General features: G+C 39.5%; 1 protein-coding gene across 1 annotated transcript in view; it reads left to right on the forward strand.

Moving 5' to 3' along the window:
* Positions 1-16157, forward strand: part of LOC124114597 (exostosin-like 3) — a 51943-nt gene extending 35786 nt beyond the window's left edge. The window contains exons 4-8 of the mRNA XM_046475257.2: positions 5409-5563; positions 8914-9041; positions 9634-9778; positions 10428-10556; positions 11261-16157. Of these exons, the coding sequence (XP_046331213.1) occupies positions 5409-5563; positions 8914-9041; positions 9634-9778; positions 10428-10556; positions 11261-11470 (767 nt within the window). The 3' untranslated portion in view covers positions 11471-16157. The remainder of the gene's footprint in view (positions 1-5408; positions 5564-8913; positions 9042-9633; positions 9779-10427; positions 10557-11260) is intronic.
* The last annotated feature ends 2449 nt before the right edge of the window (positions 16158-18606 follow it).

Here is an 18606-nt window from a genome sequence, read left to right on the forward strand (position 1 = left end):
AATATGCAACAGTGTTCTGCTTCTGAGATTTGGATGAGATAACTTAGGTTGTGGGTAGGGTTTGTAGATAAGACTATTGGCAATAGGGAATACCTCTTGATTGGTTTACATGATATTTGATGAAGGAGAGGTTGGGGAATGTGTTTATTGAGATATGTATGATGATAGAGAAGGAAACTTATCAGTTTGTACAAACCATTGCCTGGGCCTCCAGTAGATTTATTTCAGTTATTACTAGCAGGACACATTAGGCTTGAAATGAGTTTCATTACAAACTCAAGGGGGTTCCTGGGGTCTTTGAGGTTTTCTCCAGCAGTATTTTATCCTAGGGATACAATGAATGTTTTATTTCTAAATTAGGATTATGGCAAGGACCCTTTGACATTCATGCTTTGTTAAAAACATTATCATCAGTGTTAGAAGTTAGGGGGTCCTGGGGTCCTTGAGGTGTGCTCCTGTTGTGCTTAGGGTATGCTCCTGTAGTGTATCTTGTGTGCTCCTGGGGTCAATGATGTGTGTTCCTGTAGTGCTTGAAGTGTACTTCAGGGTTCCTCGAGGTGTGCTCCTGTTGTGCTTAAGGTGTGCTCCTGTTGTGCTTGAGGTGTGCTCCTGTAGTGCTTGGGATGTGCCCCTGTTGTGCTTGAAGTGTGCTCCTGTTATGCTTGAGGTGTGCTCCTGTAGTGCTTGGGATGTGTTCCTGTTGTGCTTGAAGTGTGCTCCTGTTGTGCTTAAGGTGTGCTCCTGTTGTGCTTGAGTTGTGCTCCGAGTAGTGCTTGGGGTGTGCTCCTGTTGTGTTTGAGGTGTGCTCTTGTGCTTGAGGTGTGCTCCTGTAGTGCTTGGGGTGTGCTCCTGTTGTGCTTGAGTTGTGCTCCGAGTAGTGCTTGGGGTGTGCTCCTGTTGTGTTTGAGGTGTGCTCTTGTGCTTGAGGTGTGCTCCTTTACTGCTTGATGTGTGCTCCAGTAGTGCTTTAAGTGCGCTCCTGGGCTCCTCAAGATATGCCCCATGTTGTGCTTATGATGTGCTCCCGTTTTGCTTAAGGTGTGCTCCTGTAGTGCTTGAACTTGAAGAGTGTTCTTGTAGTGCTTGAATCTCATGACTCCCTAAATTAGTTTTGATGCAACAGCTATGACCAGAACCTTAGAATTGTCTGTTTACTTTTGAAAACTGTTCATTATTGTGGTGTAGTTTAGAAAAGACATGTCAGTGTAGCGAAACACACAGAAAAAATACTTATGAGACACATCTGTTACAGGATATCAAATAGTTTTGAGGTCAAAATGATTATTGTTGACCCCCAAATTGTTTGCAAGGGTTCATATGACAGGTTCCAGGAGGAAGGTCAGCATTACTACACAAACTAATTGGCTCAGAGGCTGACAATGGCAGGTCACCTCCTTCATGAAGGGTGTCAGCTTAAATGTTACATGGCTTGGATGTCCTCCACTGGCATTGTTTTCCTGCCATTTGATAGACTGACATTTTCTGTAGGATATGGTAGATTTATTCTTTAGCAAAATTATCATTTGCAGGCATTTAGGGTGATGTAGAATAATTTATGAGGTGTTAGATGTCAGAACTTCCTTTTTACATTGGTAAGGCAAAAAATAGGCATTTGTGAAAAATAAAAAATAAATAAATAAAATGTTGCTGATTGTTTTCTATTATTCCACATGAGCTGCCTGCCTCTAATATATTTATTTTTTAACACTCTAAAAATCCAAACTTTTCTTCAGTCCAAATTAAGTTTGTGCACACGTCATGCCATTCACAGTGTATTATATTCACAGAGGGCTCTAGCTGTGGTTACTATGGCCTCAGGGGCGGTTGGGTAGCCTAGTGGTTAAAGCGTTCGCTTATCACGCCGAAGGCCCGGATTCGATTCCCGACATGGGTACAATGTGTGAAGCCCATTTCTGGTGTCCCCCGCCGTGATATTGCTGGTATATTGCTAAAAGCGGTGTAAAACCTCACTCACTCACTATGGCCTCGCCCTACTCTTCATACTTTGAGCTGTACAACACATAAGACGAAGCAGATTCATTTTATAGATTTGTAGCCTTCAGAAATAATAAAAGTACAGCGGTAATATCATCTTTCCCTACTTGGTCTATTTTGAAATAGTCATGAGAAACAAGAATATATTTTATTTGGCCTAGCATGGTATTTTGTGGCAGCAGGTTAAACAATGTCATTGTGACAGTGTGTGGTAAAATTTGTAACATTTCTGGTAAGGTTTATGAGATTGGTGGCAGGATTTATCCACGAACAAATGTTTGGAGTTGTTGGCATCTGTTTTTTTGTCTGAAGAAGGAGTTTTAGGACTTCCATTATTCCAAACCATTGACTACACACTGAGACTGCTGATGGTGCTGCAGCAGCAGGACGCTCCTCCTCCTCAGTGATGAATATCAGGGATGGAAGTCAGGGGTCCCTGTCATGAATGGAGAATGTAAACAACTGCTGATTGATGGCATCTGTAGATGATGCAGCTATTACAATGGGGTCAACATGATCAAGGTTCCCAGAACACTGTGTTACGACACTGTCTTTACCATTATTACAATATGCTTTAGGTGTCATACTTTATGTTGTTGAAGTGTGGTCTAAAGTATACTTGGTGGCTGACTTATTTTTAACATTCAATCACTCTATTTTGATGCTGGTGATATTTCAACATCACAAAGTAATTGTCAGATTAACCTCTTTTTATTGTATCACAATTAGCTATTATCTGACCTTGCTGGTCAGAAATATGTTTTTACTAGACTTTTGCTGGTGGAAATGGACATCTGACCAGCATGCAGACAGTTTACACTGAACATGTGAAGGTCTCAGAAAGTATGTGAAAATCAAGTAATCTAATAAGCCTTAGCTCTTCCACCACATAGCTCTGTCCTGTTTACCATGTTTACAGCAGGTGCCTGTCACAATCCATTAGACCACAGGTTAAGTTTGACCAGGGAATTCAATACAAGATGTTTTTTTATGCAAGCTTTGTTCCTCTTATACTGGCAGAGGCACCAGATTTGTTTGTTTCTGGTTATATGATACTGCCTTGTGTCCAGCTCGGCAGTGGGTGAGGACCTCTGGAATGTCTGCTGACCAAACTTACTGACAAGCTGACAGTTGTGTTACAAAACAAGATCCATTTTGTTGGGACATTTTCTGTGATGTGCACTGGAGTACCAGTATAATGTAAAGACTGCTTCCATCAAGTGTCCATGTCAGCTGAAGATGGAAATACAATACAATACAATACAATACAATACAATACAATACAATACAATACAATACAATACAATACAATACAATACAATACAATACAATACAATACAATACAATATGTTTATTCACATGAACGAAACTATACAATTAGTTATTTGTGACAACAATGATATGTGAAACCTAAAGTCTAAAAATAAAAAACAAGTCCAGCCTCTACTTTTCTACATCAGCGTCAGCACATTTTTTTTAGAGGAAATTTATTATGTAATAAAAGATTTCATAGACTATATGTTTGTTTATACATAACAGTACACTGGTCCTTTGTTCCTTCACCCTGATATTGGTTCATGGTTTCTTGTAAACAACCTCAGGCAATACCTCATGAAATTGTACAGTTAAATCTCATACTGCCATTTGATCAAGTGCAATCAGGAAGAAATGAAGAAAAAATATTTGAATAAATACAACTTTTTTGTGATGTTATTCCTGTGAGTGCGCCCCCTGGTGGGGCGGCCTCCATCTGACACTATGTACATAGCACGCGGACGAGGGCCTGTTTTCATTCCCCAGATACCTTGCACTTCTCAATATGGAACTGGTTTATGGCCATATCGCTGTGTTCTCCAGCTGGGCTGTGTTTTTCAACAGCTTGCTCTGTGTACATGTGGAACTCAGACCTAGTGCTGGGGTAATTTACGACCACAGCTACAGAAAATCAACATGAAAATAAATACATCCATTAAATAATTATGACAAGTCAAATTTTAAAGACGTCTATGAGGTAATTCTATCAGAAGGTGACTTAAACTAAACTTCAAATGTTTTTTTTCTCTAATAGGCAGCACATTTTCGAAAATATTAAAGCATGAGTGTTCACTATGATGTTTGCTCTTTCATGCTTTACAAGTTACTTTAGGTACTTAGAACAGTATGGGACTGTGCATTCCAGTCTTTCTATGACATCAGGTTGCAAAGTTTGGTGTATTTCTGAAGATAAGATCAGGTAACAGGTTCGAATACTTCTGCATGTAAAGTGGCAAAACTCCTTCCCGTGACAATCACCTATGTCTCAGATTAGCATCTGCTTTAGCTCAGCTGGAATTACATGCAACATGTTCAAACAGACTTACCTTTGTATTTAGTAGGGACAAATAAGAAGACTAAACATTCAGTCTAGGAAAACTTTAGTCCACAGTGGGTTATGGTAGGTTTCTCTGTTTAATCAACACGTTTAATATACAAGTTATGTTCCCTGCAATGTTAGGTACAGTCATGATCATACTGGTATTCTCTGAGACCTACCAGCATTAGAAATTGGCACTAGTCCTATAGTCCTTGCCAAACTGCCAATAGTAAAGGTATCATAAGGACTAGTAAAAATTTGCCATTGTTAAGGGTTTGGCTATTTGTTATCATTATAAGGACTAGTAGACTAAAACAGTTTCTATTGCTGCCTACTCTGTGATGACAAGATGGTGGATCATGTCTGTCGTAGAAAAGGCACTCATGAAAATTGTTTTTCACTCGAATAAATCCAGTATTTCACTTCCCTGGTACCCTTGCACAGGTTGAGACCCGTGAAGATTCCGGGGTAGAATAGGCCTTCAGCAACCCATGCTTGCCGTAAAAGGCGACTATGCTTGTCGGGTGGTCAGGCTCGCTGACTTGGTTGATGCATGTCATCGATCCCAATTGCATGGATCGATGCTCATGATATTAATCACTGGATTGTCTGGTCCATCCTCGATTATTTACAGACCGCCGTCATATAGCTGGAATGTTGCCGAGTGCAGCGTTAAACAACAAACCAACCAACCAACTTGCACAGGTTGCAGTCTGTGCTCTAGTTATATTCTTCTAAGATATAGGGGGCACAGGTGGCCCAGTCGTCTAAGGCGCCATGATTCGCTGTGCAGAGTTGTGTCCCTTGGGCAAGCCAGAAACCTATGATTGTGGGTTCGAATCCCGGTTCGCCCCAATTATGTTTCTAGGTTTGTCAGCACCATACCCATGCTCGTGGGTTTCACCGAAGTGGTAAACGTCTGAGACCTGCATCACTTCGGGTTTCCTCCCACATTAAGCTGACTCGCCGTGATATAACTAGAATATTGTTAAAAGCGGTGTTAAACTCAACTCACTCACTCACTCACTTCTAAGATATATCTGACATTATGTTCCTCCAGTTGTGATGCTGACATACGAAAGGGAGGCAGTCCTCATCAAGGCTCTGCAGAGACTGAAGGGTCTTCCTTTCCTCAACAAGGTGATAGTGGTCTGGAACAACCCCATCCCACCATCTCCGGAACTGCGCTGGCCTGACATCCATGTGCCCCTTGAGGTAGGTTCAGGCTGTCATTTTTTTAATTTGAATTCTTTGTCAGGATTCAGATATTTTCTGTTTGAATTCCAGATTTTAACAAACTGAATCCTTGGTCACCATCCTGACTGTGCTGGTAGGTTTTGTCAATGTCAACTTTTAAAAAGTGTGCAAAGAGGCGTCAAACCCAACACTTTCCATCCCTCTTAAAAAAATAACAACCCCAAACCCACATAACCTCCCACCAATTCAACCACCCACCCTCCCACCAACCTACCTACCATACATCCAACCACCTCACTGTGCACCCAACCAACCAACCAACCAAACCACCCACCTAATACCTACTCATGCACCCTCCTCCCCCCCCCCCCCCAATCCCACCCTACATGAAAAAACACATCCACTCAAAACCAGCCACTGATCCACCCATACAGTAGTTTGTATATCATCAGTGCTTCAAGACAAATATGCTGGTGGATATTGTGTTTATTTTCTGGCCTTTTGTAAAATGTATTTTTCATTTTATGTAATTAGTTTCCTTATGTGGGAATTTCCATCAGTCAACAGGGAACAGTAAATCTCTGCAACAGGAAATGATTTCCTGCCATAAAGTTAAAGGAAGTAAGTGCAGAAATATCTCACAGTTTGTTTGAAATATCTAAACAGGTTTCAATGCACCAAATATGAAGGGACTGGTTCAAAAATCTTTCATATGTTTTTTGCTAGTCATAATTAACATCATTCATGTTATGATCATGAATCATATTAAAAGTAGACTTCATGGAACAAAGCAATGTTTTTGGTTATATAATGATAGCAATTTTTGTTATTAATTTCATTCTAAATTAGTTTTGCTCAAAATGATAATTTGAACTTTGAGACAATCCCCTACAGGAGGTGTGGCTCTTCAGGACTCTTAGCATGTGGATTATGAGGATCAACATGATTATATTTGATGGATATCATATGTACATTGTGCAATGCTCTCAAAATACCTTTGTAACTATATCTCAACATTTTGATTACTTCAAAGTTTAGTTGCGCTTAATTGTTTCACTTGGGGATAATGATTTCCTGATGGCTTGTTGTAGGTACTTGTACAGGGTCTGGTTACATGGAGCATAGTTCACTAGTGTCATTCAGGCAGTACGCACACTTCCAATACAGGTTCTGAACACTCAAAACAATCCCCAAATATACTACTCAAAAGAAGTTAAAGAAAACAGATTCTGGCAGATTAACTATAGTAATATGAAAGAGTCAAGTGTTGTTTGATTTCTTTAAATACCGGGTAGTATATATTCCTTTTTTTTCCCTCCAACTATATCAGCCCTTTGGTTCAACTATTCTTCGTTTTAATGAAAAATCATTTTTGACATTTCTTCAGAATCCTGTTTATCTTGGCAAATAGTACAGAAAAAGTGGTAATGTTGATCTATTTGTGCTTCAGAGAACAAGTGCGTGTAGCTTATTTCTGAACATCTAAGTACATGTGCTAATGATTATGATGATCGTTTCCTGATGTACATGGGATAGATGTTTTCTGTTTCTCAAGTGTGCAAATCATCAGGAAATATGTTCTTTAGAACCCTTATTAATTTGCTCTACATAGTTGAAGACTGTATATCATTATATATTTATGGCGACGTGTACATATTGAAAATGTAAAGATTTATGTGTTAGAATATGCTTATTGATATGAATGTTGAGGGTGACTAGGGGCACGGGTGGCCCCGTGCTTGTGGGTTTCACTGAAGTGGTAAACGTCCGAGACCTGCATCACTTCAGGCTTTCCTCCCACATTCAGCTGACACGCTTAACTGGAATACTGTTAAAAGCGGCGTAAAACCCAACTCACTCACGCACTCACTCACTCTAAGGTGACTATTTGGTAATTTTAACTATTGAAATAGTTAACATTGCCTTCACTTTACCAAAATGCAATTTTCCTGTATTTATTCAACATGATGTCAATTTTAACATTTCCACCATTTCCTAGGATGCTAGGATCGAAGCTGTTTGGGAGTTAAGGGAGGTCACTCTGGTTATTGTCTGATAAAATGAAATCAACATGTGTCTACAAATCGGTCTCTCCGCTAGAGTTACTGCCCTTTATCAAAGAGAAGCTTCTCTTAACCCTAGTCTATGAGACATCACGTTTGTGTTAGAGTTTGCCTGTCCTGTCATAATGTTATGAAGTGCAGTTCAGATGTTCGCACAGTGACAAAACGACACACGGTAACAATTTGGACATGTTTCGGTCAAATCCAACTGTTTTAATTTGGAGAAAAGGTTCCAAGCAGAGGTCACAAGAACAGATATGGAAACTGACCCCACTAGGCCAGCATCCTCGCTAAATTGTTTTGCAATTTATATCACCAAAGCTGCCAAAACTTGTAAAATGCCTTACTATTCTTTTGATAATGATAACAATTATCCCAGTAGTTTATACAGGGTTAAAAATGAACACTTGCCCGCTAGCCCGGGGCTAGTACAAATTCCCTCGGCTAGTACAAATTTCCCCATTGTTTTGACATTACAAGGGCATTTTATCCTTACTCGGGCTAATAAAGCTTTAAAGTTTAGTTCTAACCCTGTAATCACCAGATTCCAGATGGTTAATTCGGACTCGATCACTGAATGACAAAGGCGACACCATGTTTGTTTGTAAACACTGAAAGTAGTCCCTACTGAACCTTTGATATTTGCATCTCTATGGGCATATGACCCCAACGGACATTGTTTTTATCCATGGCTTTATCCTGGCGAGAAACCCACCCATTATATGTAAAAATATGAATATATTCAGGTTTGATTTATTTCTTAGACCAGTTGCTTATCAGTAGGGGCAGTGGGCCTTTGAAACTATAAATATAAATTGTGTGGCCTTATGATACTGAGTGAAGGTGACTTATTGCCAGCCAATGGAGGTAGTGAAACAGGGTACTTGCTTAATTACGGGTAGTAATGCACTCCTTAGACCTCCTCAAAGTGCTTGACTTGGATGAAATGGACACGAGCCATTGTGTGTAGTAAAGAATAGAATCTCCATGCCATCTTTGAATACAACTAGCCCAATGCTTGATGCATTACCATGGCCAACTATGGTATGATATGCAGTTGTCAGTGTTGGAAGTGCATCTGTTGAGATGTTATGGAGGTGTCCTATGATGCCATTGAGGGCAGGGTGGTTCACAGGTTGGAGGATGCTGGAGGTGTTCACAGATCTTCACACAGAGTAGTAACGTATCAGAGTGAAGCATGATCTAACTGAGATTTGTTGGCTGGCGTATTTGTCGAGCCTTGCCTCGCCTCATTATGAGTTTCTTTTCTCTATTATTTTCTATGTAGATAATATATGTTTTCAGATTGTCAAGACATTCAAGAACAGCTTGAACAACCGATTCTTGCCCTACGATTCCATCGAGACGGAGGCGATTCTCAGTATTGATGATGATGCACATCTTCGACATGATGAAATCATATTTGGATTCAGGTGAGATTGCATCTGATGTTGAAAATGATGATAGGATGTTCACAGTGAGAATGTGGTCAGTTACTCTTTGGAGCCAAATTGAGAAAATGATTCCATTGATAATATCTTTAGTTTCATCCTTGATGCTTGGTTGAGCAGATTACAGTATTTCCTGTATGAACAGATTAGAGTTGAAAGATAAAGTTTTCCATTGTTGCTGTTTATGATGTTAGTCTTGTACTGATGATTACACATGTTTTGCTATACTCAGTTTTTTAATCAGACAATTCAAAATTTCTCATATGTTGCATGAAATTCAAATTTTGAGTAATATTTTCCTTCCTGTTAAGACTGTTAATTAACTTCAGAATGCAACTAAACTTCAAAGTAGGTTAATACAGGAACTGAAGTAAGCCTCCTTTATATTTTTAACTGCCACAGTTCTCTTCAGAAATCACTGAGGAAACATGTCTCATAATGTTTTTTTTAAAAAGTATGGTTTTGGAAGAAAAACTTGTAAACCAAGTGATAAAAAAGATGCTGTTTCAATGTGATCAGGGTGGGAAAATATATAATGTGACTGGATGATGTTTCACTTGCTACTTCCCTATAGAGTGTGGCGTGAGGAGCGAGAGCGAATTGTGGGCTTCCCGGGCCGGTTTCATGCATGGGACTTGAAGCACCAGTCCTGGCTGTACAACTCCAACTACTCCTGCGAGCTGTCCATGGTCCTCACCGGCGCGGCCTTCTTCCACAAGGTACCAACAAACAAACACTGTCAGAACTTACATGCAGTACTTCTTTGACATGGGATCAAGATCTTATTTTGTAGTAATGAATGTTCGGGAGTCTTGGGGTGTCACTTCTGTAGTGTTTGAATCTTCAGGCATTCTCAATTTCTGACATTTTCTAAAACCCTCCATTGATTTTAACACTAATGTGGATTTTCCTCCCAGGATAAATGTTTACCTGCATGATCTTGACAAATGTATTGTAATATGCGACCAGTGAGATTCTACAAGAGCAGAAGAGTTATGCACAGAGTGTTTCATGGACACAAATTATTTCCATATGCATATTTGAAACAAATTGACATATTTGGAGAAAGGAATGTCAAGGAAGGTGACCCTTTCATCCAAAGTTAAATGATGGAATGATAAATGGAACTTGAGCAGTAGTAACAGACATTGACCTCCAAAACAGTTTTGTATTGTACTTTAATCTGTGCATCAAGACAAAATGTTGCACGTTTAATAGGATGAAATTGTTTAACAAGTGGAAGGGGAGAAAACTCTGTAATTCATAACAGCATCTGTCTCTGATGCAGACAATGCAATGGTCTGTACTAGTATCTTTTAGTTTGTTGATGATACGTGATGTTCCATGAGTGACTTGTCGGTGTTCCAGTACTACTCGTACCTGTACAGCTATGTGATGCCAGCCGCTATCCGAGACAAAGTGGACGAGTACACCAACTGTGAAGACATAGCCATGAACTTCCTCGTGTCCCACATCACTCGCAAACCTCCAATAAAGGTAGGAACCAGTGCTGTGCTAACAGTCTCCACTGTATTAGTGGTCTGTTTTGTAACTGTAGACTTATTCAGGGTTCTATGTTAAGATATATCTTCTATTTTTCTCATGCTTCCAAGTGGTTCACAGAAGCCCATTGCAAACTTGAATCCCTAAAGTACTGTGGGAAATGCTAGAAAAATTATATTTGCTCGGTAAAACAAAATAGATAGTTTCACAGACTGTTGCTATTGTAATGTCAAGTAACTACCGATCAATCAACCTGTGGTTTGAAGTATTTCAGTCTCAAGTAGTCCTAACAACAAGTTTACAGGAGACAAATTTGAACAAAAACAAGAAGTTCAGATTTATTTAAGTTTATTTATGTCAAATGAGGGAAGTTTGAAATGGACTATTGGAATATGAGCATGCAATTACGGAGTCTGTAGTAGGAAATGTATACAAGTTCTTTACACTTGAGACCCATGAAGATCCGGGTTAGAATAGATCTTCAGCAATCCATGTTAGTCGTAAGAGATGACTAATGGGATCAGGTGGTAAGGCTCGCTGACTTGTTTGATTCATATCATCGTATCCCAATTGCATAAATCGATACTCATGATGCCAATCACTGGATTAGATGGTCCAGACTTGATTATTTACAGATCACGGTTATATGACTTATATTATTATTTATAAAACCTGATAATCCCCCCCTAAATCCACAGGTGACATCGCGATGGACGTTCAGGTGTCCGGGCTGTCCACAGACTCTGTCCAGCAATGATTCCCACTTCCAGGAGCGACACAAGTGCATCAACTTCTTCGTGAAGGTGTACGGCTACATGCCCCTGCTGTACACGCAGTACAGGGTCGATTCTGTGCTGTTCAAGACTCGACTGCCGCATGATAAACAGAAGTGCTTCAAATATATATGAGGCTGTGGACGGTGGGGTATCTAATCACAGAGGTATTACAGGGTGCTGTTTGAGACATACTGCCTCAAGACTTAGTGTTGCAAGTGTATAGCATGGAAGGGGTATTACGGACGTAACATATTGGGCATTGTGGAAGGGAGACAACTCTTTCATAACAGCATCTGTCTCTGTTGAAGAGAATGGAATAAACAACCTTCCACGAAGCAATCCTGGGTCCACTTGCACAAAGCAATCTTAGTGCTGTGATCCTAACTCCCAAAAATTGAATATAGACTTATGATAGTCATAGTGCTAAGGTCACTTTGTGCAAGTGGGCCCTGCAGCTGATGGCTTTCAGATGTAGGATAGCTGTAGTGCTGTAGTGGTTGTCTTGTGGAACATGTCTTATGTTCTCCACTGCAGACAGACGAGGAATACACTAAGTGTATAGGAGGACATTCCCTCGTACAGAACATGATCATGTCAATCATTACCTGGTTTCAAACACAGCGAAGCAGATCATTTTATCACTTCAGAGTGTTACTTCATGTGTGCTTTTTTGGGGGAATTCAATGCAGATTATATTCAACGAATCACCAAAAATATTTCAGATATGTATGATTGTATATTTTCATCAAAAATAATATTATGTAAAGGGTGTAGAACAATGGACAGTGATAGAACAATTGTTCTACTGAGGAATGTTTTATCCAACATGCAACCAAAGAGGAGGTGTAGTTCTTGACAGTAGCGATGCGGAGTTGTTGAACATGACATCATTATGAGGAGTTCAAGCATTTCTGAGATTTCCCACAAACAGCCTTCACCAAAGAAAAGCAAGTCTTCCACTTGTGCAGTTGTGCACTTACAGTTGTGCAGCAGATGTGCTGCAGTGGCAACAAGTGCAGTTGATACTCTTGAGGCTGAGACGCAGCAGATTTAGCTGACTAATCCATAATCAAAACAGCTGTCTGTACTGAATGTGACTTGGAACAGCTGTCTGTACTGAATGTGACTTGGAACAGCTGTCTGTACTGAATGTGACTTGGAACAGCTGTCTGTACTGAATGTGACTTGGAACAGCTGTCTGTACTGAATGTGACTTGGAACAGCTGTCTGTACTGAATGTGCTTGGAACAGCTGTCTGTACTGAATGTGCTTGGAACAGCTGTCTGTACTGAATGTGCTTGGAACAGCTGTTTGTACTGAATGTGACTTGGAACAGTGCAGCTGTGCAGTAGCTGCATTCTAGGCTGGGGTCTGATGGTCTGTGAAGCTGTAGTAGACTGCAGACCATGGGGAGAGAGCTGTCTGGGATGAAGTGGAGTTGGGAGACAGAGTGACATACTTGATTCAGGAGCCAGAGTTAGGCTAACTTGGGCCTTCGTAAACTGACTAATCCTGTCCAACCAGAACGGGCAAAGGCAGGCATAGATGATTGTCTTCGTCATGAGTCACTAACGACAAAATGAAAAACCCTTTGTCACATCGTTTCAGGAAAAGAACTGCCAAGAGTGTTAATGCTATGTTGCCATTGATGTGTTCTCAGAACATTTATTTGGAATGTATAACTATAAGCAACTTTGAATGTGTGGACAGTGAAGGCTGCTTGGTGCTGATGGCTGGATTTCATGATGACATCAATACAAACAGGATAATCACAATCATACCATAATTTCCCAGAGATTTGATTCAGCTTTTAATCATGTACACCTAACACAAACATGTCTTGGCTTCAAGCAACAATTCAATCTATTTCATCAATCAACTTTGGACAAAGACTTCATACTATCTAGGCAAGATGTATAAGTATAGTATATGGAAACTGTTGTAGAATTATGTTTTAGATTCAGAACGCATAATCAGAATTTTAATGCTGGTCAGTGATATTAAAGAAATGTTGAAAGGCAATGGCAACCGTAGCATTGTTCTGATAGTGTGATATCCCTGCATAATAACTGTTTTCAAGAGGTGTTATACAGCACCATACAGTCATGGTTACAGTGTTCATGGAATAATGGAACAGTGTTGCCTTGGTTTCATTGCTATTTTAGAAAGAGGCAGAGGTTTGGTGTTGGGGATATACAACCTGTTTGTAATGTTGTACTTGTCTCATCCTTCATACATATTGGTAGTTTCTGATTCTAAACTTGATTGACAGTTTACTGGTTGCATTGTGTCACAAATTCTTTAGTGCTATCAGTGCTGTAACTGTTCAGTGGTCAGTGTATATTGTAATACAAGTTTTATGCAAGTCATCTTTAGATCGGCTTATTTTAATCCACATTGGTCTACATTTCATGCACATCAGCCTTCATGTCATATGCACATCAGTACTTCAGACTACGTATTTCCTATGTCTCAGTAGTACTGAGTCAGTACATCAGGTAATATTTCCTCAGTACATCGAATTTCATTTCCAACATCAGTACATCGGATAAATTTTCCTACATGTTAGTACATCGAATTTCATTTCATACATCTCGGTACATCTGGCTATGTTTCATTCGCCTCAGTACATCAAGCTTCATTTCATACGTCTCACTACATCAGACTTTATTTCATAGATTTCAGTACATGGAACTTAATTTCATGTCTCAGTACATTGGACTTCATTTAATACGTCTCAGTACATCTTGTACATCAGAACACTCTATATAATATAATAATAATATGATATAATAATATCAGCATTTGTACGAGATGGATATTGACTCATTAATTTAAATATTGTACATATGACTAGAATGTCATTCACTGTGTGTTCTACCATGTATTCTGCCACACTTGTGCAATGTAAGACTATGGACTATCCTAAACCTGCCACCTACTTGCCATATTATATAATAAGTGATCAAATTGCATGTCAAATTCTCAATATTTCCCAGGCATTGACTACCATGCTCTTCTCTGGTCGTTTGTATGCCCAAAGTGATTCTGTAATTTGAGCTGATTTTCACAGCATATGACTAAATAACTGACTTTGGAAACAATTTTCTTTGAATATTGATGTCAGCAGTTACACCATGTCACCGGGGTCACAGTTACAATCCTTTGTTGTTGGTTGCTTATGTTGTGCCCTTACATGCCAGGATGTATCATGTCCTGGGTTCTAATCCTGGGTATGCCCTTCATGTTTCCATTGCCTGGGGTTACTACGACCACTTTAGGCTTTCCTACTCCCTTTGCCTATCATGTGGTACATGACTTATGTTGCAGTGTATAGTTGCTAAATAACCCAGTTACTTGTAAGGCTTCTGTATTGTCATGTTTATCATAGTTTTACCTTATTGATATTAGATACACCAGGCTATTTTACTTGCAATACACCAAAGTAGTGCAATACACCAAACTAGTTCCATACAATACAGAAATCTAGTTCCACTCATTTTGTTGTGACTGTTAAGTTGTCATTTAGTGGTACAGGGTCTAGATAGAAAAAAAACCCCATGCAATCTTTCATTCCAGTCATTTATATACTTGGGCCATGGTATCTTCATACAAGTAATGACTTGGTTGATGCATGTCATCATATCCAAATTCTGTAGATCCATGGCCATATCAATGCCTGGATTGTCTGATCCAGATTCGATTATTTTCAGAATAACGTCATATAGTGAGAATATTGCTGAGTGAATGTTACTAAAAAAACAAACCAAATCATACTGATAAGATTGTTCTTGATTTTAATTTATCATATTGACATCACTGGTGAAAATATACCATTTGTCATTTAACTAGCCACTACAGAACTCCTAACTACATGGCTGTGATAGTCCTGATTCAGCGTTAGATTTTAACTTGCTTTCAAGAAGGGACTTACTGACACAATTCTTTTTATCTATATTTTTATAACAATACAACATGTACAATGGAAACAATCAAAGTGTATTTTCAATAAAATTACAAAATCAAAGTGACATAGTTTCAGACATTGTGATAAAGGTTTGAACAATCATCAATACTTGACGTGTTATATTTCGTCACCTGTGAATACATGGACCTCTTTGCTGTTTGTCGCTACCTGTAACCAATGAGTTGAGCAACAGCCTGGTACCTGTAAGAGCGAAGCCAGCACGTGGTTACATCACACAAACACTATTGTTGTTTTCCTTGACAGCGTGTGTAACACTGGTGCTAATCCTCAGTCTGCTCTGCGCACTGCCTGAATATTAGGCAATGGAAGAGTCTTATTTGTTGCCCATGAACGGCCTGATTCCATTAGCTTACTAAAAACACACGTCACTACTACATCAGATAGTGGCTGTATGTGTTCACAGGTGATTGAGGAAAGTAGTGTGTACAAGACTGTGAATACTGACGATGTTAACAATGAGTGAGATTCGACAACAAATAAAAGTCAGGCTATGTAAAAATGTTTAGTGTTGAATGAAGAATCACTCAAGGGGGATAACTCTTTACACCATAACTGGCCTGACTACTTTGGTAAGGGTTTTTATAGTGCTGAAACTGAGAGGAGGTGGATTATACTGCCAGCAGCCTGCTGTATATTGTGGCTGTATCAAATATATAATATGTATCTCATCATTCTTGTATGTTCACTGTGAAAATATAAATATCATGGAATTGTATGTATTAGTCACCATGACAACTGTGGTACCAGCAGTGAGATGTTTTATGAAATACGTGGCGACAGTGTTGTTTACAAGTTGTATATTTCATGTATATAAACATGCTGATCTCATTATGTATAGTGTTGTGTGGTCTTTGTTTGTTTGATAACAGTGTTTGTTTCACCTGATAAAAATTTGTGTGTATGTGTGTGTGAGTGTGAGAGGGAGAGAAAGAGAGAGAGAGAGAGAGAGAGAGAGAGAGAGAGAGAGAGAGAGAGTCTGCTAGTGCACTTACATTATGCTAACCCATTGAGATACCATGTCACCGTTAAACATGGATACCCACTCAGACCCCTTGTACAGACTCCAAGCCCATCAGACCTTCATTAGCTACAGCCACACATATTTCTTAATTTTACTTTTTCTTTTGGAAAAACACCTTACAACGGTGTAATTCTTGTGACAGGCAATTTTGTTTTTCAAAAGTCTAAGGGTGCATAATTACTTACTATTTGGGTACAGTTTATTTTTTCGATATAATCTCAGCCCCTACCCCCCTCGAATAGCATCTAGCAAGCACCGGCCCAAGCTTGATTAGCATGTCTGGCTCTGACTTTGATTAGCATGCATGGCCTAGACTTTCCAGGATGACATAGCATGAGTTTCTGATGGGTAAAACTCCATCCACTCACTCACCTGTTTTGTAGCCAGGTGGGTCAGATTTGGGTTGTAATGTATGATGCCCTTTGCTGACTGCTGAAAACACACTCACATGCGATACAGATTTACATGGAGAAAAACATGGATTCAAAAACAGTTTATTGAAACTGAAGTCAGATTAAGATATCATGATGTGATGTGAATATACACAAATGTGAAATGTTGGTGGCATTGAGAGAAGAATCACAGGCACAGTGGATGGACAGACCATATACACTTCTATCATAAATACCAGACAATACAATTTGTTAGCAGCATTTACATTTTCTGAGATCATTGTTCTCCTATTTTCTCTCTCACAAAGTTCAATTTTAGAAAACTAATAATGAGTACCAAAATAAACCTTGCACAGATAACAAAGGATGCAAGAAAGCTTTGATAAGAGGCATGAACAAAGTGGCAGCAAATGGCCATGTCTTTATTGAAACGGCAAACAAATTCAATTTACAACAAAGTAATTTTCCCAAAATGTTTAATCAACACAGAGATGATTAAAAAAAATATGAACAATACTGGTTTCAATTCATTCCCTGTTTTACATCGTACACCAGGGGTGCACGGGGGCCCAGTCGTCTAAGGCGCGCGTTTAGCTCTGCAGTGTTGTGTCCCTTGGGCACGCCAGAAACCTATGATTGTTGGTTCGAATCCCGGTCCGCCCCGATTATGTTTCTAGGTATGTTAGCACCATACCCGTGGTCGTGGGTTTCACCGAAGTGGTAAACGTCTTAGACCTGCATCACTTCGGGCTTTCCTCCCACATTAAGCTGACACGCCGGGAAATAACTGGAATACTGTTAAAAGCGGCGTTAAACCCAACTCACTCACTCACTCACTCACTCACTCACTCTTACACCATGTTGATGACTACGAGGTGTTTACCTCCCTTACATACTGAATTTTATTAACATGGTCTTTCCACGGCCAGGCCATATGTTCGTCGAGCCAACCAGAGTCATTTCCTTGCTTCCAATTATTGCTGTACACGTTCTTGAAAATCCATGCATTTTAGGGTTTAAAGAAAACTGACACTGTACAACCAACAAAATATCGGGAAATGTATGTGAGTGAGAAAGGTTTAACACCGCTTTTAATAGTATTCCAGTTATACCACGCTGTGTCTGCTTAATGTGGGGGAAAAGACCGAAGTGTAGAATGTCCCTTTGGTGAAACCCACGGATATGGGTATGGTGGTGACAAAACTAGAAACATAATCGGGCAAACCAGGATTCGAACCCACAAACATATGGTCCAAGGTAGGCAACTCTGCACAGCGAATTGCAGCGCCTTAGATTTTGTCACCAGTGCCCCTGGGAATTTCAAGATAAAGTAGACCAAATGTGGCATGTTATGAACAATTGTTTAAATAAGCTGAAATGCATGTACTTTCTATTCTACTATCCATAAGTCCTATAGACGTGTCAGAAACCTACCACAAGTAGACTAAAGACTAATCTGATGTGTTATCGTGAACACTTTCCTAACCTACACCCAACTGTACCCTCCTACACCCAGAGGGGACATTGTCTTGAACTTGTGCTGATCCCGACTCATAAATGCCGAGGCAAGTCCAGTTTTGTTGTCAATTAGCTCCCTTGCGGGAATATTTCATAAATGACGCTCCACGTTCTTGGCATACTACAAGTTAAAATGAATTATAAAATGATCCTAATGATCCAGTTTCAATACTTTCTTATCACAAAAGCTGAATGATTATTCTTCTCATCTTTTCCTTGGGTTTCTCCATGTCCATGTGAGATAGGATGACGTAATCTGATTAATATGATATTTTGTCATGAAAATACACTATAAAAAAGTACCTTTCCTTTGGTGGTTGTCCTGAGGTTCGTAACAGTAAGTGATATC

The sequence above is a fragment of the Haliotis rufescens genome, unplaced genomic scaffold (assembly GCF_023055435.1).
Source record: "Haliotis rufescens isolate VD_foot unplaced genomic scaffold, xgHalRufe1.0.p SCAF_1, whole genome shotgun sequence".
NCBI classification, from domain to species: Eukaryota; Metazoa; Mollusca; class Gastropoda; order Lepetellida; family Haliotidae; genus Haliotis; species Haliotis rufescens.